The following is a 9925-nucleotide window of genomic DNA, read 5'->3' on the forward strand; positions in this document are numbered from 1 at the left end:
GGCTCTGGGCCAATGGGGTGGCGGGCCGGGGCGCTCCCGAGGCGGTGGAGGCGGCAGGTTGCGGCGGCGCTCCGCGCCCGGCGGCAGCCAGTTCGCGTCCGGCTTCCGGAGCCCGGCGGGCGCCCAGGTGAGCCGCGCTGGGTCCTGGGCCCTCCAGAGCACCAGGCGCAGCTCGGGAAGGCGACTCCGACGGAGGGACGCAAGCCAGGCTGGCGTGGGGGCCGCGCCGCACCTGCACGGGCCCCGGGCAAGGACGGCGGCCTGGCGGGCGAGCGCCGGGAAGGGCGGGAGTGCGGAAGGGCCTCCTGCGCCGGGTGCGGCGATCCCGAGGGCCGAGGTCTGCTCGCGGGCGCCCTTTGGGAGGGGCTGTACCCTCTGAGCCAGGTGGCCTGGTCTGGTTAATGATTTGCCTTGTTCCGGGAGTGGGGCGGGGCGACAGCAGGCTGGAAAGTGGGGAAGCCTCCGTGTGCGGTGAGAGAGGGCACTCTGGCTCCCCCTTTGGGGGGGGCGCTGGTCCCTGCCACCCCACCCCCAGGAATGTGCGGCCTGCGGGTGGAGCTGGGTACCAGACGCTGAGGGGCAGCAGTCCTGAGCAAGTTCTGAGAGTGGGGGGCAGGCCCGGAGGAGGAAGAGAACCAGACTGAGTTGGGTCCAGGCAGGGCCTGACCTGGTGGCCTTTACCCTCCCTGCAGAACAGGGATGCTCTCAGGACTGGCAGCCATGGAGCTGAAGGTATGGGTTGATGGCATCCAGCGCGTGGTGTGTGGGGTGTCAGAGCAAACCACCTGTCAGGAAGTGGTCATCGCACTAGCCCAAGCGATAGGTGAGTCCCCTGGGGCACAGATGGATCCAGCAGGTGCACCTGGGGTGGGGCCTGGCCCTCTGGCCCCTTCCTCCCCCAAGGAGGGTGGAGCCCTCCTTGCTGGTCCCACTTGCCCTTCCCTAATGGCTCAAGCCAGAGGGATGGAGGGCCGCAGATGTAGGCTGACTGGCCCCTCTCCCCACTCCAGGCCAAACAGGCCGCTTTGTGCTTGTACAGCGTCTCAAAGAGAAGGAACGGCAGCTGCTACCCCAGGAGTGTCCAGTGGGTGCCCAGGCTACCTGTGGACAGTTTGCCAGCGATGTTCAGTTTGTCCTGAGGCGGACAGGACCCAGCCTGGCTGGGAGGCCCTCCTCGGACAGCTGCCCACCCCCTGAGCGCTGCCCCATCCGAGCCAGCCTTCCCCCAAAGCCTCGACCAGCATTGGACCGTGAGCCCCGCAAAGCCCTGACCTTCAGCCTGGGGTGTCCTGGGCCAGCCCCCAGCCCTGTGCCACTTGAGCCTGTGGCTTCAGTGGCACCAATGCCAGGCTGCTGCACAGACCTGCAGGGCTGGGAGCGAAGGGTGCGGAGGAACGCAGCAGAGCTGGGCCAGGAAGCCTTCTGGGAGCAGGAGCTGCGGCGGGAGCAGGCACGGGAGCGTGAGGGGCAGGCACGCCTGCAGGCGCTGAGCGCAGCCACAGCAGAGCACGCCGCCCGGCTGCAGGCCTTGGATGCCCAGGCCCGCGCCCTGGAAGCTGAGATACAGCTGGCCACAGAAGCCCCTGGGCCCACCTCACCCACAGCCTCTGCCACAGAACGCCTGCGCCAGGACCTAGCTGCCCAGGAGCGGCAGAGTGTGGAGGTGCAGGGCAGCCTCTCCCTGGTGGGCAGGGCCCTGGAGGCTGCTGAGCACGCCCTGAAGGTGAGCCCACAGGACCCTGCAGCCCTGCCCGTTTCCCCCGTCTTGGCTGGATTTGGGTGCTGGTCCCAGGACCAGACAAGGGAGCGCACCGGGCTGTGGCTCTCCACGGCCATGCCCTTGAGGGATCCTATGTGCCCCAGGCCCAGGCCCAGGAGCTGGAGGAGCTGAACCGGGAGCTGCGCCAGTGTAACCTGCAGCAGTTCATCCAGCAGACCGGGGCTGCGCTGCCACCACCCCCACGGCCGGACAGGGCCCCCCCCAGCGCGCAGGTCAGGGTGGTTCTGGAGGGAAGCCGGGGTCGTGGAGGCCTGGCCCAGCTCCAAGCTGACCTGCTCTCCCCACAGGACCTTCTGCCTCCGGCCAGAGAAGAGCCCCTCCCGGGAGCCCCCCAGAGCCCCGCCCTGGTGTCCAGCCTGAGCCCAGAGAGTACGTGTATCTCCCCGCTCTGCGTGTGGGATGAGACCCTTGGGGGAGGTTCCCTCACTCTCTCAGCCCCTGTCCTTCCCACAGTTGCCCCCATGAGGCAGAACTCCTGGAGGTAGCAGCTCTTGCCCGAGAGTGGACATCCGCTGCCAGCCCAGCCCTGGGCTTTGACGACACGAGCAAGGCCAGCGCAGGCCGGTCCAGCCTGGATGACAGGAGAGCCCGTGGTCACGGAGGGCTCTGCCCCCCCGTGTGGGGGGAAGCCCTGGTACCCTGGGCCCAAGACAGGACACCTTGGGGCCCTAGGGTTTCTGCTGCAGGGGGCAGGGGAGGCTGAGGCTGGTCACCCTAGTCTTTGTCAAGTTGCCGAGACCCCTGGAGAAGCTTGGGGCATGCCAGCTCAGGACCCACTAGGCCCTGAAGGCCACAGCTCCTTGCTGGGGCTGGGAGGTGCACGGGTCCTGCGTTGAGCCTGTGCGTTTGCGGGTCCAGGTGTATGCTGCCTCCCTCCCCAAGGCCAAAACCTCAATAAACTGCCTGCTTGGCATGAGTGTGTCCTGAGGATCTGCGGGGTCCAGAACTTAAGACTCCACGCAGTCTCGGGGTAGCACCTGAGCTACCTGAGCTGGCCACAGCCAGGGATCCTGAGGTGGAGGGCTCCCAGGGACCAGCGGCCAGTCGGTCCAAAGCTGGGGCTCCTGGGGTCTCACGTTGCAGGCTGCCGTGTCCACCCACCTTCTGGGTGTTGGGGGCGGGGCCTCCCTTGGCAGCCTGAGCCTGGGATGAGAGTTGGATCGTCTAGGGCCTGAAGCAGCCTCAGCACTGACCTGGGTTTCTGTCTGGACCCCTCTCTGCCTGGCTCCTCTTCTCTGACCTGCTGCCCCCTCAGGGGTGGCTCCTGGATATGAGCACTCAAGGACACGCCAGACCTGTCCATCAGGTTTCTTGCAAGCTTGCTCGTGGAGGCAGGCCCTGGACTCCTGTGCTGGGTCTGCCAGGCCCAGGGAGCTTTGCTGGCCCTTTGAGGGTGTGGCCGCCCTGACACCCCATGTCAACTCCCCAGGTGGCCATGAAGCCTCTGCTGCCTGCCTGCAGCCTTTAAACTGGGGCAGGGCAAGCTCTAAACACAGTCCTGGTCCTGGCATGTCCCATAGACTCTCACCTTTCAGGGCTGTGGCTGGGACTGGAGGTCTGATGGCCAGATCCTGGGGGACTCTGAGGCGTGCATACTAAGGAACAGGGGGTGGATTCAGCCCTTCCATGGGGGGCCTCTGAGCTGGGCCTGGCGCTCCCCACTTCATTTGGGGCAGACCATGGAGGACATGAAGTCCTGAGCACAAGAAGCAAGGCAACTGAGAGCACAGCCTGCGGGAGTAACTAGGACTGGTACTTCCTGCCTGGGATGGTCCAGAGAAAGGAAGTGGCTCCAAGTGGCAAAAGGAACCCCGTGTCAGAGGACGCTGGGGCCCTGAAGCCCCCAGCCCATCCCCGCCTCTGTCTCCTCCACTCCTGCCTGAGCCTGCAGCCCGGCTCACGGCAGCCTGGACTTGCCTGACCTGTGTCTCCAGATAGGCCCAAGCACAGGGTCACACAGGGTGCAGCCTGGGGTGCAGAGGCTGGTAAGGCCTCACCACCAGTCCAAGGGGCCTGCCCCTTCACCTGTGGCCCCCACTTTGCTCAGGAGTGTTGGGTGGACCTCTGGGCGGGAGCCCTGAGCCTGATCATGGCGTCCTCGCCCAAGCCAGGCACACAGGCCAGCAGAGGGAGGGCCGGGTGCCACCCAGGGACCACGCTCCACACACAGGGGAGGGGGAGGAGCAGCCGTACCCCTCCCAGGGCCATGCACTTTCCCGGCCCCAAGGGCAGCAGGGTGAGCCGGCTGAGCCTGCACATCCTGGTCTGTGTCTGCCTCCAGGGAACGCCTGTTAATTCTGAAGCCACGGCCAGGGACCTGTCCCTGGCCTGACACTGGCTCCAAGGAAGCTACTGAGCCCTCCTCTCCACTTCAGAGGGGGCCCTCAGGCAGCCGCTGTGTTCTGCTTCTGTGGCTGTTCCAGGTGAAGAAAACCCCACACCCCCCAAAAGTTGCCGGAAGTGCTTCAGATCACTAAGCAAATCTTTAAGTTGCTGGAAAGTTTACTTTTGAGTTTTAACTGTACTTTGAAACACCTGTGTGGTATGTGCCGCGGTGAGAAAAGGCCTGGCTCCTCCTTAGCAGCTGATGGCGGGGCAGGACTGGGCCAGACCAGCCAGCTCCCTAGAGCTGCGGCAGGACCAGACGGGGTGCGGGACAGCCGGCCTCGCTGTCACCTGCAGGGCCAGACCGTGTTGAGGGAAAGGGTCAGCACCCTGCCTGAGATGGGTCTGAGTTCCTGTTGACCCCAGCACAGAAGCGCCCTCTGGGGCTGGCTGAGAGCACCAGGGTCCAACGAGGGTCAGACACTAAGTCACTGCCTGGTGGCAGCTCTGCTAGTTCTCAACCCCAAAGCCATCGACAGCCTCCCTGCCACCCCCAGAACCCGGCTGTGCCCAGGCTGCTGGATGTAACACTCAGTACACCACACAACCGTTAGTTAGGGCAGGGTCCCTCGGAAGGGGAGTCCAAGTCCAGCCTTCTCCTGCCCCCCACGCCCCCCAACTGGGAGAGAGGACAAGGCCTGCCACAAGCATGCTGGCATCTGTGGGCCGAGAGGCTGCTCTGGGCATGCTCCACGACCACAAGATCTTCACGGTGAACTTGAGAACAGCCAACAGCGAGGGCAGGCCCCAGGGAACCCCCACCTCTCCGAGGGGCATGTCGCTGGGCACCACAAAAGGGTCTTCAGAGTCCTGACTCCCTCAGTGGCCTCGCTGAAGCAGCAAAACACACACAGAAGTCAAATCTGTCACTATCCCACAAGAAAGTTCCTTGAAGTGGCCCTCAAGAGGCTGGTTCTGGAGGTTCCGGTCTTGATGTCCACGGTCCCACCACAACACCGATGCCTGCCCAGGGCTGCCTTCAGCATGGCGACATCCAGAAGGCGGTCCCAGGAACTCTGCACATCCTGGCACCCTGAGACACAGGGAAAAGAGGGTTCCCTCCAAGGGGACATCTGGTCCAACCCGAGCCCTCTCCTGCGGAGGGCAGCGAAGGCCCCTAAAAGTCTCCCGTTTCCACCCACCCACCCAACTGCTGGGAGCAGACAGGCACACCCGATCCACAGGGGCGCCCTCGCCTCCCACCGCCTCGGCGCGCGCCCTCCGACCCGATGTGGCTGTCCCCTGCCCGACAGAGCAGAGTCACAGAGGGACCCGGGCGGTCGCGCTGCCCAGGGACAGATCAGCCGCTGTCACACGCACAGTGGGTCCGGAGCAGCGCAGTGTGCGGTGGGCAGTGGCTGCCCTGCGCCTGGAGGGACCGCCGGGCGGGCGGAGGGGTCGTCCCCCACCCCCGACCCCTCCCGCCCCTCCAAGTTGGCTGTCTGAGCCCGCTGCCCTTGTTTGGCCCGAGCTCCCGCCCGCCGGCCTGGGACCCCTCGCGTGTCACCTGCGACCCCGGCGCGGGGCCGTCGCCGGCTCTCGGCCCAACTTCTGTGGCGGCCGCGGGCCCCTCGCACCCCCGCCGGCCCCGCGCCCCGCGCCAGGCCCGCATGCAAATACCCAGGTCCAGCAGCCAATGGTCGGCCGAGCAGGGCCCGCCCTGCCGCACCGCAGCCAGTGGGCGCGAGCCGGGGGCTGGATGCCACGCCCACCGCCGCGCGGCCCCTCGCGGGCGCGGCCGGCGCGTTCCTTTCCGCACGTCGGCCTCGGGGCGGGGCCGCCACCTGCCGGGCGGGGCCGGCGGGCTCTGCGCCGCAGCGAGGCGCCCGGGGCTGCTCCCCGCCGGCTGGGGCGGGTGGATCCATCCGAGGCGCTACCCTCGTCGGCCCCGGCGGTGGGACGGCCAGGCTGCCTCGCACTGCCGCCTCGCGCCCGGGGCTCTCCCGGCGCCCGCGGGCTCCGGGGCACGTAGCCTGGATCGCTCCCTGGCGACCCCCTCCTGCCCGCGCCTCCGGGCTGGTCTCCGGGGCGGTCTGGTTGCGGGGAGGGGACTCCGGCCCGGCCTGGATTGCCCCGCCCGCGGGCTGGCCCTAGGGACTCCGGGTAACCCCTGTGGCATCCGTGGCCACGAAAGGCTCGGAGTGCGAGTCTGGAGGGGCCGCAGCACGGGGCGCAGGGCCCTCGGCCGCTTACCCCGACCTCTGCCCGGTCTTGTCCGGGTGTTGAAAAGGTGTGCGTCAAGGGAACAGATCGGGTCAGACCTGGAGTTATCCATCAGGTGGAGCCCCAAGCTGGCAGCCACAGGGGTCTTGGGCCCTTCTCTTCCCACTCCCCTCCCAGCCTCCCTGAGGATCAGGGGTTATTTGGCCCCCTCACCGGGCAGAGAGCTACCTCGCTTTTGTTCCTGACACAAGGGTCCTTGTAAGACCTCTGTGCCCACTCCAAAGTAACTGAGAAGTCCCCTGTTTCCCTAATTGCCTCAAATCAAGCGGCGCCCCTGGCACCTGCCCTGGAGGACCTCATTCTCCACCTCTAGGCAGCTCCAAAGGGCCCTCTGTCCCCCACTGCCACCCTGGTCGCTGGCCCAGCGGCAGTACCACCTCAGCCTCACCCTCAGCCAGCCTGGTGGCTCTCTGCAGCCCACCTGTCCCCCAGCTCACACCCCACTCCTTGTCCTCCCTGCATTGCACATAAGCCTGGGCTGGAGCCCACCAGCTGCCACAAAACCAGCACCACAGGCCCCTCCTGCACCCTTCCCGCCCTCTTGGTCATTTCATTTCTTCCCTCGAAATTGTTGCCCAGGTGGCTAAGTGCAGGGCTCTGGGGCATCTGCTTGAAGCCTGAGTGTAGAAATCCAGAGCAGGGTGTTGTGGGGTGTGGGGTGTTGTGGGGTGTGGCCCCATGGCTGGGGCAGGAGGGAGGAGCCAGCTTCGTTTGCCTGGGGGTCAGAAGTTGAGGGGACAGCAAGGCCTGGATCTGTGGGTCTTCCAGGAACCCTTAACCATCTGTGGGGCCCCTGAGGAGGCCCACACCTTTCAGGACAGGGTATGACTGGGGGTGGCAGAGAGGGCAGAGGTTTGGAGGAGAGAAGTCTGGGACAGGGACAAGGACAGGCCAGAAGTCAGGGTGACTCCAAGTTCCTGGTTCAAGCCCCAGCAGTGCCCCCACTCCTGCCAGGTCAAAATGCACCCTATATCACCCTCTGCAGTGGATTGAATGGTCGCCCTTCAAAAAGATATGTTCTGTCCCAATGCTTAGACCCTGCGAATATTCCCTCACTTGGAGAAAGGGTTTTTGCACTTGTAATTACGTTATCCTGATGAAATCATCCTGGATTAGCTGCGTGGATCCTTAATCCAATGTCAAGTGTACTTATAAGAGATAGAGGAGGAGTTACCCATCTTGGCTCAGCTAAAACAAATCTGACTAGGATCCATGAGGATGCAGGTTCGATCCCTGGCCTCACTCAGTAGGATCCAGCATTGCTGTGGCTGTGGTGTAGGTCGGCAGCTACAGCTCCGCTTCAACCCCTCACCTGGGAACCTCCATATGCCACGGGAAGGCCTTAAAAAGACCAAAAAAAAAAAAAAAATAGGGAGAGATGGACAAGAGATAGGTGGAGTTCCCTCATGGCTCAGCAGGTTAAGGGGGGAAGGATCCAGCATTGTTGCTGCTGTTAGTCTGGTTACAGCTGTGGTGCGGGTTTGATTCCTGGCCCGGGAACTTCTGCATGCCCAGCATGTGGCCAGAGAGAGAGCAAGAGAGCTGGGGGTGGGTGGGGGAAGGAGGGCCAGGTGAAGACTGAAGCAAGATGGGGGCGATGTGGCTTCAGCCCAGGAAGTCTGGGCAACAGAAACTAGGAGCAGCAAGCAGGGCTTCTCTCTACAGAGCTCAGAGGCAGCACAGCTGTCAACCTAGATTTTGGACTTCTGGCCTCCAGGACTGTCAGAAAATAAGTTTGTTAAGCCACCCGGGTCACTAAGACACCCACCTTCTTAATTCAGGGCCTGCAGCCCTTCCTGTCTCTAGCCCTGTGTGTTCTGGCAGGGGAAAGGGCTGGCCTGGGCTGGACAGAACCAAGGGAGCTCTCTGTCCAGCTCCACCCTCTGCCAGCGCGAGGAGAGGAGGGTGCATCCCATGTCTGGGCCGCCTGGGCCTACGAGGGGCAGGAATGTGTCATGCCAGTCCACACCAGGACCCAGTGACGGCCTCAGGGTGCAGGTCTGTGAGGGATGTGTGGCCAGAGTGCCAGGAGTGTCCTTGCTTGGCACTAGTATGTGGGAAGTGGCAGGTGAGTGACCAATCAGTGTGCACGTGAGGTGACAGCCATGACAGGGGTGTGTACCTGGAAGGTGCCCACGTGCATGTAGGAGAGTGAATTATTGGGGGGCACCAGGACATGGAATTATGTGTGTGTGCCTATGCTTTCAAGCGGTATCACCTGTGCTCGGTTTGGGACCAGACCAGAGGTTATAGGCGAGTTCCCTGGGGACACATCCCACGTCTGAGCAAAGCCTGGCATGGCTGGGTAGGTTGTTCACTACCCGAAGATGCCTGCTGAAGACATAATTGTGTCTCACTATGGGTGCATGTGTTTCTTACAATAATTTTTCCAGCAGCCCCTAGGAGCAGCTGCAGACAACGGTGGGAAGGGCTGGTCCTCTCCAAGGGGGCTCCAAGTTGGCCATAAGCTGCTTGTCCAACCCCTTCCCAGGAGCTTCAGCAGGTACTCCCACCCCTCCCCCATTTGGGACCCTCTATAGGGCACTCTCCTCCTATCCAGTGGGCTCTGGCAGTGTAGAGGGGCCAGCACATGCCAAGACCATGCAGAAGTGGGGGGGGGCAGGGTATTGGCCATGCCAGACCCCATCTGAACTGCTGTCCCTGTGCTCCCCCATCCTGCCCTCAACATCACTACTTTACAGCCAGAGACACTAAGGCACAGAAGGCTTGAGGATCTCTCCTGAGGTCATGTCACTGATACACTGAGAGCCCAAGTGTCCCCTCCGGTGACACCCAAGGGGTACTGTGCTGTGCCAGACATCCCCCCCCCCCACGAAGGTTCTCTTCTGAGTCCCTCGACTCTCTGGCACCATCCATTCTTCCTTCCTGCAAAGTCCCTTCCAGAGCCCATAAGATCTAGTTATTTCTCCAGGCCACATAAGCAAAAGGAACAGAACAGCCCTCGCCCGTGGGCGCATTCTCAGCTACTTCCACTTTTGTTTCCCTCCCACTGGGTGCTCCTCTCGGGCTGACTGCTCTCCTCACATTCTCCTTAAACTCCCTTCAGCTGCCCGCTACCACCCCCCACCCGCGCTGCCAGGGACCCCCACTTCAATCCCCCCAGGCGTTCTTCTTCATGTACTTCTTCCCCTGGCTTCAAGAAACTTTCTTTTTCCCCTTTTTAGCTGGAATCTCACATCCAACCCCTCCGAAAATCCTCTTCGGTTCTGTCTTCACAACTTACGGAAGCTAATCGCTCCCCACAGCTGCCACCCCCCGCCCCCTCCGGCACCACGGGGGTCCCCGAAGTGGCCTCCTGACTGGTCCCCCGGCTCTGCTCCAGTCTGTTCACCCGCTGCCGCCCAGGGGATCCTCTAAGTCTGCGCCTGTCGCCCTGTTTAGGACCCTCCAGTACCCCCGCACCCCGGAGCCTCTGGCCGCTCCCCGCCAGGGCCCAGCCTCACGGGGCCTCCCTTCTGGGGTGCCGACAGCTTCTCTGCGCTCTCCCCGTGGCTGCCCCTCTCCGTCCTCACGTCT

The 9925-nt window shown here is 63.7% G+C and overlaps 1 protein-coding gene and 1 non-coding gene across 3 annotated transcripts; one reads left to right on the forward strand and one right to left on the reverse strand.

The window, feature by feature from the left end:
- RASSF7 (Ras association domain family member 7) lies at positions 18-2693 on the forward strand. Of its 2 annotated transcripts, XM_013989936.2 has the most exons (6): positions 18-127; positions 693-823; positions 1011-1723; positions 1864-1992; positions 2068-2149; positions 2234-2693. In XM_013989936.2, exons 2-6 carry the CDS (start codon positions 700-702, stop codon positions 2263-2265), a joined length of 1080 nt encoding a protein of 359 aa, XP_013845390.2. In that variant the 5' UTR covers positions 18-127; positions 693-699; the 3' UTR covers positions 2266-2693. The 2 variants fall into 2 exon arrangements, with proteins under 2 accessions (XP_013845390.2, XP_020938211.1); XM_021082552.1 differs by having other exon boundaries at positions 2068-2693.
- On the reverse strand, positions 5459-5534 carry MIR210 (microRNA 210). The gene has a single exon (NR_038514.1). It is a non-coding gene; the product is annotated as a microRNA 210 (primary transcript).

This window comes from Sus scrofa, chromosome 2 (genome assembly GCF_000003025.6).
Source record: "Sus scrofa isolate TJ Tabasco breed Duroc chromosome 2, Sscrofa11.1, whole genome shotgun sequence".
Lineage (NCBI taxonomy): Eukaryota > Metazoa > Chordata > Mammalia > Artiodactyla > Suidae > Sus > Sus scrofa.

Coding starts and splice junctions, on each gene's coding strand:
- RASSF7 (XM_021082552.1), top strand. CDS start 700: ATGCTCTCAGGACTGGCAGCCATGGAGCTGAAGGTATGGGTTGATGGC. Junction 824..1,010: donor CGCACTAGCCCAAGCGATAG/GTGAGTCCCCTG, acceptor TCCCCACTCCAG/GCCAAACAGGCCGCTTTGTG. Junction 1,993..2,067: donor GGGCCCCCCCCAGCGCGCAG/GTCAGGGTGGTT, acceptor CTCTCCCCACAG/GACCTTCTGCCTCCGGCCAG.